Raw genomic sequence first — 12952 nt, 5'->3', positions numbered from 1 at the left:
CTGTCTAGATTGTGGCTAGTCAATCCATCTCATATTTGGAAGATCAAATATGAGATGGATTTATTCCATAAAAGAAACTGCAGCTACTAAGCAGGACTACTAAGGACAGGACATTTTTGAGATCACTGATTCATAGGGTCATCATTAGTTGACCTTAATGCAGATAACAACAACAAGACCTGCCCATAGATGGGGAAGGCCTGATCTAATTATAATCTGGGTGGCTCAACCACCCTTTAGGACAATAATGCCTCCTGCTTGTCTGGGCCAGAGGGACAGTGTACTGACCCCTGGTTAGACATTACCTCTGCTGTCTCAGCGAGGCCTGGTATACTGATCATTAGGGTTGCACTGCTTTTCATTATTGTTACTATTATCACAACTCACAGAATTCTGTGAGAATTCTTTAGCCAGAATTCTGGGAGTTCCAGTCGACATACCTGCGGATATCTTTCACTCATTGGGGCAAGAAGAAGGCCTTCTAGGCCTTCATTTCCTGCTGCAGTGCTTCCTGGAAGGAAGCTCTTGCAATATTTCCTGCAGGTGGTAGTCTCCTGACTCTTTATACTCTGTAGAGTGTAACTCCTGAAGAACTACCACCCCCAGAAAGCATTCCAGGTATGTCATGCTGGCTATTATTATATGGATCATTACTAGATGATCTTCTTGCTATACTGGCATTAGCTCTCCAGAATCTTTCCCAGGTCTGCTGTCTGAAAAGATTAAGCAAGAGAACTCAGGATCAAAGTGATCTGGTGGATATATAGTTCCCCCCTTTCTAAAAACATAGATAAGCAATTGTGTGTTACATTCACGGTCTTCATGTTTGTTTTTATCCTTCCCTTTTTTTAGTTGGGAGCAGTTTGATAGACTCAAAATATCACAATGGCCACTAGCCGGATCATTTTTAAAGTATTAAAACAAGTTAAGGAAGTAGGCAAATAATTACCCACTAACCAGATTTAGCAGAATGGCTCAACAATAAGGAATGGAGGTGTGGGTTTCCTTTGCATTCTGTTGTATTTTGTGGAAAGCAGGGTTGCAGGCTAGGTCTGGTCCAACAGGATTCTATTTTTTAACAAGCTCCCTTACTGTAGTTTCTTCTCTCTACAGGAGGCTCCACTGTACCCGGAATTACATACATCTCCATTTATTCGTCTCATTTATGCTCAGAGCTACCAGCATCTTTGTTAAAGACAAAGTAGTTCATACTCATATAGGAGTCAAAGAGCTTGACACAGCATTCATGGGCGATCCACGAGATGTGATAGTGGCTCCAGTCACAGACAGGTCTCAATATGTAAGCCCTTCCCCTCTCTTCTTACCCTGTTTGCTTTGAGCTGCACTAATCAGATTATATGCAAATATTCTCTCATCTGCTCAGTACATGAGGATACTTTTGGTAAGACCACATGACTCATGCCGAGAAGCCATGAGTATTTCATAATTTCCCTTGCACCCAGGACAGGATCCAGCCCATGTTTATTCCAGATTGCTTAAAATTCAGTGCTGGGCTCCAAACAGTGTACAGCAGTGGTCCACAACGTTGGGCCTCCAGATGTTCCTGGACTTCAACTCCCAGAAATCCTGGCCAGCAGAGGTGGTGGTGAAGGCATCTGGGAGTTGTAGCCCAAGAACATCTGGAGGCCCAAGGTTAGGGACCACTGGTGTAGAGGATAAGCAAACTCAGCCTCAGAGCATGAAGAAGTTTATGCTATGGCTGCCGGAGATGCTGAGAGATGGAAGTCTGAAAAGGAGGGTTTCCCAAGCATTGCTTAGAATAGGAATCTCCTGCAAAATGCTGAGGATTTTTTTAATAAATAGATTCCAGACTGACATCCCACTGTACCACAGTTTGAGCCATTTCAGTTGCAGCATTTCTTCACCCCTGAGTCGACTGAGCTGCAACAAAACTGTGTGAAAATATCACAGGAATCTTGGCTTATCACAGGATTGTGCCAAGAATCCAGGCTAGAGGAGTGTATGACTTGGGATAGGGCGTTACAGGATAGCATAGTGTGTAGCAGCTGTGATGAGGGAAGAGAGAGGGAGAAGGTCTGAATGCAGGAGGGCATCAAAGTTGCATCCTTGAAGGTCTTCCACATGACTGCAATAGGCAGTGATTTTGGCAAGCAACTTGTGTACTGAAACCCGCCCCGCCATTTTCAAATTACCCTATTTCACTGCATGTATGCTGCACCATACCATAACACCAGTTTCCAGAAATAGAGCTGATCTGAGTCTGGCGGTAATAGTAAGGGAACCACTTAAAATATTTCTGACTGCTGTTGTTCTCTCAGGTATTAACTATGAGTCACAAATTAATATGGGAAGAAAGAAAAAAAAGAACAGTAACATTTCATGAATAATTTTAACATAAAACATTGCTTTGTTTTGGCTGTTACGCTTCATTATGTCTAATTAAGAAGACTTTGAAAGGAGAAAGGCGAAAGTCAGCCTTCAAGTATGTCATTAGATTGTGTTTCCCCAGCTGAAACAATAGAATGTCCTTGTTTTGGCTTGATTGGCAGGTGTGGTGCAAGATTGCCGTGGTGATGTTTATTTATTTCCTGGCAACCAACTACTACTGGATCTTGGTCGAAGGCCTCTATCTCCACAGTTTAATATTTGTGGCTTTCTTTTCGGATACCAAGTACTTGTGGGGGTTTACCTTAGCAGGCTGGGGTGAGTTATTTTTTTTCCATCATTCAACTAATGTCTCTCCTTTTAAACCTACATCGGAACTGTTCATTCTAAAGTTAATGAATCTTCACTTCATTATTTCTCCCATGTTTAATTCTTTGTTTTATTAACCACAAAGTCAGAAGGAAGTGTGTATGTACTGCAAGATCATGGGGTTGTATTTTGACTAACACTGTAGTTCTGTGTATGCTTATTCAAAAGTTAATGTGCTTAATGTCATTAATTACAGTTACATCCTATTGAAATCAATTTGAAAATTCAAGTTCCATTTATGCAATCTAATCTGGGCTTAATCAGATGTACTGTAAATCTTAGTGGGGTTTAATTCCAAATTAGTGTGCATAGGATTGCAGATTTAGTGTGTATCTATCCCCAAAATGATTTTATTTTAATATTTTATGATAGAGAAATATATTTTTAAAATATGTTATATAGATTATTTTTGAATTAAGGATTCTACAATATACAGTATTATACTACTAGTATTATATTTCAGGATAAGGAAAAACATGAACATGGAGGAACAATTTCATAATCTTTTATTTTCCCAATATTATGCAATAGCAGCTATTAGAATGTTTCCATTAAGACAGTTTGGAAATCCTTGGAGCATTAATAGATTAATTATGTACTAATTCAGGTTTCATTTTCTACCTGTATACCGATCAACAGCAAGAAGATATTCAATTGACCCAGCCTCCCCATCCTTCCTGCAGGTGACATGATTAAACAGTTCCACTTTCCTTCTAGCCTTTCCTAGCTGAAACCCTCAGTTTGACTTGGAGGGTTGTGTATAATAGTCCCCATCTGGAAACTACAAGTAGAAAAAAGGGTCACCTTTGCAGCTTTCTTACTAGTGTGGGTGTGGAACGTTCTACTCTGAGAATATCCTGCTGTGATCTACATGTGCCAGGCATAAAAATAAACATATTCATCAGCTATGAAGCTCCCCACAGCAGAAATCTTTAGATATGGCAAATAATATGCTCACGTTTCACAGCTCAGTGTTGGAGCTGAGTGTATATGGGTAGCTTTGGGATATGTCTGTACTATAGACTGAAACTGATTTAACAATCCTTCCCTTTCCTGAGGGAACTCTGAAAACATCAATTCTCTGAGGCAGGATGTGTGTGTGTGTTCATGTGTGCATACGTGCTCACAGGGTGTAGGCGTCTCCAGTAGAATTCTTCATGCTGTCATAGATTAGTGTCCCCAAATTATTCAGGGAGAGCTAGGTAGCTCTAGGAAAGAATCCTCTCGTGGTAGTTCCATTAGATTCCATTAGGGCCTTATGGCCATGCTGGGTGGAGGGAAGTATTTATAAAGACTGGGTGTTTGGCCTCTGTCAGTTTTGCTGGCTCGATTTCATTCCCATCTGCACAGTAGTTCTTGATTGCATTTGGAGAGCTGCTTAGCTAGTGAAATTTTTGAGACTGGACACCCCCCGCCATGCAGTCTCTGCTGTGGCAATGCTGTTGTGCCTGCATGATGTGAGTTTCGATGTACACCTTAAACTGGAAGTAATTATATGTTGATGACCTCCATGGAATTGTGCTGGTTAAGATGCAAGGTCTGTAGTTCCATTTTTCATTTTAAGCAAGAAGCAAGGGTGGATAAATCTAAGTTTTCATTCCTTGTTAAACAATGGCATCCTGGAGCTACCTCAACTTTTCACAGCTAAGAGAAGTTCGGTGTGCATAACATGATGGAGCACAATCAAAACAGAACGTGCAAAAGTCACTCTTTTACTCTCCAGCTCCCAAAAACCCCTAGCTACGGATGGCTATGGGGAATCCTGGGCCTCGTAGTCCAACAGAGTAACTTTTTACGAGCTTTACTTATACTAAATCAATATATAGTCTGCTGGAGGTTTTGCAACCTCACATCCTGCACTGGGATGACTGTCATTCTATCCAGTACTAACTAAATTTTCCCTCCTGCCTCTGATTTCAAAGGGAGCCCCCCCCCCCCGTTTTCCCCCTCTCTGTTGTTGGTTAAAAGCAATTAGTCTGTTGAGGCCTGTTGCTCAAAGTAGTCATATTTTTAGTTTGCTGTTATCTGTTCACTGTAAGTAACAAAACCTTTTATTCTTTTTACTGTTAATATCTGAGAGGGAATTACTGAGACTATAAGTACCAGCTGATGAGAAAAAGGGGTGGAATAATCTGGGGAACTTGAGGGTCTTCTGTTGGGCAGCTAGAGGGATTTAACCAAAATTCAAAACTCTGCAACGTAGTCCCATACTATGTATTCTGAACTAGCGCAGGTGCTCTGTATCCTCAGGAAAAGTTCTATCCAGTCCTGCAATCAACAATCATTTTTTTAAAAAAACAAGGAGACACCATGTACTGAGCCTGAAAAACTAAAGTCTTAGTGTTCTGTCACTGAGTCAGAAAAAAAGTTCAGAATATAAGAGGGTTATATGCACCATCAGACCAAAGGGTTCATCTAGTCAAGAATTCTGTTCCGCACATTGGCCAATGAGATGCCTAAAAGGAGGAGATGTACCACTCTGCGTTCTCCCATGTTCGCCAGCTGCTCTTTCTGAAAGGCATGTGATCTCCAATCTGCAGCCAGTTCTGTTAGCATATACATTAAGTTAGGATCTGTGCTTCATATACATAATAGGCTAGAAGATTTTTATCTTGCCCAGCTCCCTATGCTTCTGTGAAGCTTACACTATTTCTGATGACTTCACAAGTGCCTCACCATGATGTTCACACATTGTCCATAAAATCTCTGCTTAAATAATTGTGAGAGCTTTTGGTGTACCGTAGGACCCCCATATCTGCTGGTGATTGGTTCCAAGCCCCTGTGGATACTGAAAACCACAGATAATTGTGAACGCTATATTTATAACATGATAAAAAGAAGAAAAACCCAGAAAAAATATTTTCACATGCATTATCAGAACTGGCCGTTAGAGGGTGCTAGAGACCATGCTATGTGTCCTTCACAACAAGTATTCATAGCATGGTCTCTGGCTCCTTCTAGTGGCCAGTTCTAGTAATAAATGTGAAAATAGTTTTTTTCTGGATTTTTTTTCTTTTAATATTTTCAGACAGTGGATAAATGAATCAGTGGTTACTGATTCTGTGGATAATGGGATCTTATTGTACCACAAACTCAGCAAATCTTATGTACCCAGAAGGAAATAGATTACTCTCATGTTGTATAGAACCAACCAATTTTAAAATGTGTTTTCCTCACAAATTTGAAACTGTGAAACCCTTACAGAGTTGTCATCCAAAGATAAGCAGCATAGTTCACATCCCCTTTATTTTAGTTTAATGTTAGCAATATGGCAATCTTCTTGAAGTCCAAACAACATCCTGAGTGATTGTGAATGCCTCACTGGAAGTAGGCCTGCCCTATGGAAAACCATACAACCTACTCCCAGATAAGCTGCTAGAATTGAGATTTCCCTCATCAAATCATGTGCATTTTATCTATACTGTTTGATTTACTCCTTAGTCATAGTAACAATTTACCTTGAAAATACTGCGCTGAGTCTCTTTTTGGAGAAAGGCTTGATAAAAATAAAATAAATAAATAAATAATTTTCTGTCATTGCAAATGTGCCTTCATAGGACTAAAAACGTGAAGAACCTTGGTGCCCTGGATCCGTTCCAATATACTGAGGAATCTAATTCTGTTCTCTCTCAGCCTCTCAATTGCCCCTTTGAAACTAGCAATGGACGTGAACTGCTGGTTTTGGGCTGAACAAGTGTTTGGCGCTTCCACTCAGAGGCAGTGCCCTGAGGATGTCGGGCAGGGAACCTGGGGCGCTGCCTCTGAGTGGGCACCCTCCAGAGGAGACAAGGCTCGGAAGTGCTGTTTGTCTGAAAAATGAACCAGCACAAAGCTCTGAATTGGCAATTCATGGCCACCTCTAGTCAGAAGTTTTGTATTGTAAGCAATAAGCTTACACAGAGAACACTCATATGCAATAGTTTCAAGAAAAGGACCCACATGTCGTCAGTGTTAGAAATATGATGTATTAGGAAGGCAAAAGTAGGATTGCTGTTTACCTGCAGTATCAGTTTCAGCTTTTCTACAGAACCTGTTGATGCACCACAATTGTTGTTGTTTAGTTGCTAAGTCATGTCCAACTCTTCGTGACCCCATGGACCAGAGCACACCAGGCCCTCCTGTCTTCCACTGCCTCCCGGAGATGGGTCAAATTCATGTTGCTAGCTTCAATGACACTGTCCAAACATCTTGTCCTCTATCGTCCCCTTCTCCTCTTACATTCACACTTTCCCAACATCAGGGTCTTTTCCAGGGAGTCTTCTCTTCTCATAAGATGGCCAAAATATTGGAGTGTTAGCTTCAGGTTCTGTCCTTCCAGTGAGCACTCAGGGTTGATTTCCTTAAAAATGGATAGGTTTGTTCTCTTTGCAGTCCAGGGGACTTTCAAGAGTCTCCTCCACAACCACAATTCAAAAGCATCAATTCTTTGGCAGTTAGCTTTCTTTATGGTCCAGCTCTCCCTTCCATACATTGTTACTGGAAAAACCATAGCTTTGACTATGCGAACCTCTGTTGGCAAGATGATGTCTCTGCTTTTTAAGATGCTGTCTAGGTTTGTCATCACTTTCCTCCCAAGAAGCAGGCGTCTTTTAATTTTGTGGCTGCTGTCACCATCTGCAGTGATCATGGAGCCCAGGAAAGTACCAGAACCAGCACTGATTAAATCACTTTCTCCTCCCTTTCCTTAGTATGTGCTTTGTTGCTGATAGACACTTGAATTTGGAAAGCTGATCCCCTTCGCATTATGTTTTGTTTTCATTCTGGGTTAGTGATCTCTTAGATGTTCTATTTCACTTATGAGACAGACTCTCTCTCCCCCTCTCTGCCACTTCTTTGCGAATTCTTATGCACTGGTTAGTTCCTCAAGGAGAATCTATTCTCACAATGTATTGTTTGTCTTTGTAGGGTTTCCAGGTATCTTTGTAGTGGCCTGGGCGGTGGTTCGAGCAACTGTGGCAGATGCAAGGTAAGTAGTTCTGGTGCAATAGCTTTCTTGGACTTTTTAATTTATGGTGTGGTAACTGGCATGCTACCACATGAGAAAACTATCTATGTATTTTGTACGCCCATAAAGACGGAAGTTATCTGGCAATGTAATCTAAAACATGCCACAGGCCCATTAAACCAGTACTCTTTTTAATGCAGTGGTGCCTAGATTTACATAGAGAGGTTGTGTATTCAATACTTCCCAATTATCTCAAAAATAAATATTTGTAATGATGAACTCACTAGAACTGGTCACAAGAGGAAGCCAGATACCATGCTATATATATTTGCTAAAGAAATATATTTCCATGTTGTCATTATCAGAACTGACCCCAAGAGGGAGTGAGAGACCATGCTATACACCAGGGGTGTCTAAATTTTCACCTTCCCTGGGCCACATTAAAAGATGAAAATTTGGTTTGAGCCCCACATAAAATAATATAACAATAACGATACCTGATCAGCAAAAAAAACCCAACCCCCCCAAAAAAACCCAAAAAACCATAGAAAACATAATTACCATATTAAACTTACTTGGAAATGAAGTTAGTGAGATGTTTGACATTGTTTCTCAGCCACCAATGCATCCATATTTGCTTTGATGGAACTTGTTGCAATTCTCAGTGAGTGCTCAAGGTGCTCATCAGATATTTTGGTTCTAGTTTTATTCTTTGTGTGCTTCATCCTTGAAAATAGCTGCTCACAAATGTAGGTGCTTTCCAAATAGTGATGACATGAATAAGGCATGTTTGTGAAGTGAAGGATATTTTTCTCTGGGAACATATATCTTACAGAAGTCCATTAAAGAGACATGGTCAAATTTTTCTTTCAGTTGAATGTCAGATTTGGAGCTCTATGCATTCCATTTGCAAATTGGCAGGTAATATATTAATGTCCACTGAAAAGGGAGTTGCAAATATCAGAAAAGATGACTGATTTTTTCTAAAATCTTGAAACCTGTTCTGAAATTCCTGTATCAAATTGAAAAGCAAGGCTGTATATTTTTTCCGTGTTCACAGAGGTGTGTTTAGCCAATGTGCTAAAACGCATCAAATGTTTTGCCTTCATTTGAGAATGCCATAGTTTCAGTTTCATTTTGAATGCAGTTATAGTTTGAAACATTGTGCTGATCAATTGGTTTTCACCTTGAAGACGCATGTTTAACTCATTTAAATGAGTGGTCAAGTCGACTAAAAATGCCAAATCTGTGAGCCAGTTTTCATCGTCAAGTTCTGGTACAGATTTTGTTTTAAATTCCATAAATGATTTGATTTCATTTCTCAGATCATAAGATCTTGCCAGCATTTTCCCTCGACTTAACCATCTTACTTCAGAAAAGTAAATGATGTCCTCATACTCAGCATCCATAAATGTAAGGAATTCCTGGAACTGGCGATGATTGAGTCCCTTGGACCTCATGAAATTTACAGCCTTGATGACAATCTGCATGATGTTAGCCATCTTTAAAGCTTTTGCACATATATTTTCTTGGTGTACTATGCAGTGATATTTAATCATACTGAAATTTGGAAGGCAATTGCATCATCTATCAATTTTGCAAGCCCATCTCTTTTACCTATCGTTGCAGGGGCACCATCATTAGCTATGCCAGATATGTTAGCAAATGACAAAGAAAATCAGTGTAATGTACCGTATTTTTCGCACCATAAGACACACTTTTTCCCCACAAAACAGGAGCAAAGAAAACAGATTATATTTTCCTGTTTTCTTCTCCTAAAAAATTGGTGCGTCTTATGGAAAGGTGTGTCTTATGGAGCGAATTTTTCACAGCTTCATATAAATCTCTTGCTTTAGTTGTGTCTTTCAGTGGAATTAAAGCAGCCATTTCTTCAGTGATATTATATTTGTTATCAAAGCCTCTAATAAAAAATTGCCAATTGAGCTGTATCTATAGCATCTCTACTTTCGTCTATCACCATAGCATAAAATTTAAAATGAGCAGCTCTATTCTTCAAAACTTTTTTTGATGGATTTTCCTATATCTTCAATTTGCCTGGCTACAGTCTGGTGAGACAAACTGATTTTTGAAAAGTCCCTTTTTTATCCGGGCAAATTATATCAGCCACGGTTTCCATGCATTCCTTAATAAACCACATAACTGGCTTTGACAATAGAATCTGATCGAATCAATACTTTTAAAAAATAATTTTGTTGAGATGATAGGTTTTTTTTTCAGTTCAGCGATTTTGTCTTTACGACACATTCCTTCATACGCAGCAAATTTCTCAGCATGTCTTGTCATGTAATGCCTTTTCAAATTGTAGTCTTTGAAAACTGGCGCTATTTCTTTGCAAATTAAGCAGATTGCCTTACTATTGGACTCAACAAAAATTATTCATCTGTCCACTTTTCTTGGAACACTCTTCCTTCATCTATAATTTTTCTTTTTTGTGTTTGTTTTTATTTTTTGACATTTCAGAAGCCATGTTGGAATGTATAAAAAGGACTTTTAGAAAGCTTGGTTTAATAATCAATGTGATTACTGCATTGTGCAGCAAGCAGAAGATAACATGACTGTAAAATAAAACAGCCCCCCCCAGCCAGGTCCCTTGGCCAGGGGTTATTTTTAAAACCTGGATGACCCATCCAGGGTTATTTAAGATCCCTTATTAACTCGCACAAAGCCCTGGGAGGTTAGAACACACTGAGTTGTGCCAAAATGCAGCAACCAACCCAGAATAAAAGAAACCCTTTCTTTCATTTGCTTTCTTGCAGCGTCAGGCCCCCTCCATGGGAAAAAACCAAGGTCAAAAGAAACCCTGCCGCACATAAGCAGATTTTTGCATTGCGTTCCCCTAAAACACGGAGGTGAGGGGTGGAAGACGTTTTCCAAATCGAAAACCGGCCCTAGATTATCAGGGTGGGGTGGGGTGGAATGACAGGGCAATCAAGCAACCAGGGAAACAAAACTGGGCATAGATCCCAGACAGCGTCCAGCCGCATCCATAAGTCTGATCCAGAACCCAGCTACGCCGGAATGCGTAGATAGCTCTACTAACCTCGCTGCCCCCCAGCTTAAGTTCCTCCGGGATCACGCTGTGCATCAGATGCATGCTTCGCTGATCCCTCCTCCTCCTCCACAATGGCACCACCCTAATCAATCCCACCCGCACAACTTGGGATGGGGGGGCAAAGGGGTCAAACCTTTCCCTCCCCCCTCCCACAAAAGGAATAAGCGAGGTGCGTGTGTGCATTGGGGGGCAGCCCTAGCCATCCTCCGCAGTCCTGCTCCAAGCGCACTTACCGGCAGCTGTGATCTCAGACAGCAGAGGCTGCCACCTTTGACTCCGGCGGCTTTATGGGGCCGGGAGGGGGTCCTCTTATTGACAGAGATGGCGCAATGCAGTCACGCAGCCCCCCTCTCCCCTCCCCTCCTGCTCCTTCCTTCCTTCTTTCCCTCTCTCCCCCTCCCACCGTTGTGATGTGCCCGGGCCGCAAGCGCCAGCAGTGTAACTTGAAACTTTGGAATTTCTTAAAAAATAAAAAAATTGCACTGGGCCTCATTACGAGCCGACCTGGGCCACATGCGGCCCTCGGGTTGCACAAGCCTGCTATAAACAGTATTCACTATTATAGCATTTACAATAATCCACAGTTTTCAGCATCTGCGAGAGGACTTGAAACTGATCTCCTGTGGATACATGGGTCCTGTTTTGTATTTGCGAGAGCCCCCATCCCCAGCAGAGCTGGCAATCTTGGGGTCTTCCTGCCAATAATTCGATTGGGTCCAGGTGCTGATGAGATGGGTTTTTATTGAATAAGATGCTTTGCACAGAACTTCCTTGTTACCACCCTCCTGCACCCAAGGGATTGAGTTTCCCTCCCTAGTCCCCTGCAAACAGTCAGGTCTGCACGGGTTTCAGTTTCCATCACTGAGGCAGCCCTTGTAATCCACAAGCTCCATCGTTGGGCTTGGAGCCTTTCAGTGAGGGCTGGTAGAGGCGGCTGGTGGGCATTGACTGTCCTCCCACTTCTGCTGCCAGAACCCTCGGCTGTCTCAGGCACCATGGAGTTGATGGGGCTGGTGCCTCTTCGAGGGATAGGGTAATGGACACTCCTCTTCCCTGGCTTCTGCCCTTACCTGCTGGAAAGCACCTCAGAGGCTCTTGCTAAGGGTGATCCTCCTTCTCCCAGGTCGACTCTCCGAATACACAGAGGTTGGGTTCCAGCTCCTTTCCTGGAGACCCGCAAGTTTTCTCCTTGGCTGAACCCTCTCCGGGTGTTTTGCTCCTGTGCTCCTTTAATACCCCTGGCATGCCCTCCTCCCAGCTGTTTCCTCCCCTTCCACTCCCCAGTAACACTGGGGCTTTCTTTCCCCTTGCCTTCCCCTTCCACCCATGCTCTCTGGCTGCTAAAGGGTGAGGGCAGACAACCTGCCAGAAGAGAGGCCACAACCCCCACATAATATTGCCTTTCAAATCAGATTTTTCAGGCAGTGTGCAATGAATCAGGCTGCAGGCATCTTTCAGTTCACTCTGCAGAATGATGATGGTTAGACACCATTTGTAACAATTAAATACTTCCAAGGCTGTGTCTGTTACTTATTTGATTGTTTCATTCTTAACTGAATTTAGAATACTCAATCTTTAATTAGTCAAGATGAGTATATTGGGCTGTTTAAATTCTGGGAACTTTTCTGTGACCTATTAAATAGCAAAACTGAGGACAGTCATTGACTTATTTGGCATTAGATTGTTTTGTAGAAAATGCCTCTTTAATTTTTTTCCTCTTATTAATAAGCTATGGATGACACTTAATGTTATAAGAAAGTTATATCCAATGTACTATATTTTGGCTAAAATCCTGTTACTGTAGCTTATGGCACTTGTTCAAAAAATTAAACATTTTCAATTCAATCAAAAGGTCCAGAGGCTTCCATGGGATTCCTTCTGTCATGGAGAAGCTGTTTGGGGCCACAGAATGGGGCGGGAGTTGTCTTTAATTTCTGAAACCTGCCCCTAGAAGGATGATTTTATTGATAATGGTGATCCTCAGAAATCCAAAGACTCCCTCCCTGTCCCACAGCTCCCAATGGCTTCCCTACAACAAAAGCAAATCTACAGGAGCCTTGGGATCTTTGTGTATGTGTGTGTAGCTTTATTTTTTTTCCAAAAAGATCACAGTGGCTGATGACATCATCAGGCATCCAGGCATAGCTCAGCAAACAAAATTTCAGTCTGAGAGATACAAAGCTCATCAGCATACTAAC

The 12952-nt window shown here is 41.6% G+C and overlaps 1 protein-coding gene across 1 annotated transcript in view; it reads left to right on the top strand.

Annotated features, from left to right (window-relative positions):
- Positions 1-12952, top strand: part of PTH2R (parathyroid hormone 2 receptor) — an 89440-nt gene that overhangs the window by 44977 nt on the left and 31511 nt on the right. The window contains exons 6-8 of the mRNA XM_072978076.2: positions 1114-1300; positions 2532-2685; positions 7642-7702. Of these exons, the coding sequence (XP_072834177.2) occupies positions 1114-1300; positions 2532-2685; positions 7642-7702 (402 nt within the window). The remainder of the gene's footprint in view (positions 1-1113; positions 1301-2531; positions 2686-7641; positions 7703-12952) is intronic.

This window comes from Pogona vitticeps, chromosome 1 (genome assembly GCF_051106095.1).
Source record: "Pogona vitticeps strain Pit_001003342236 chromosome 1, PviZW2.1, whole genome shotgun sequence".
NCBI lineage: Eukaryota > Metazoa > Chordata > Lepidosauria > Squamata > Agamidae > Pogona > Pogona vitticeps.
This window is presented reverse-complemented; position numbering and strand designations above follow the sequence as displayed.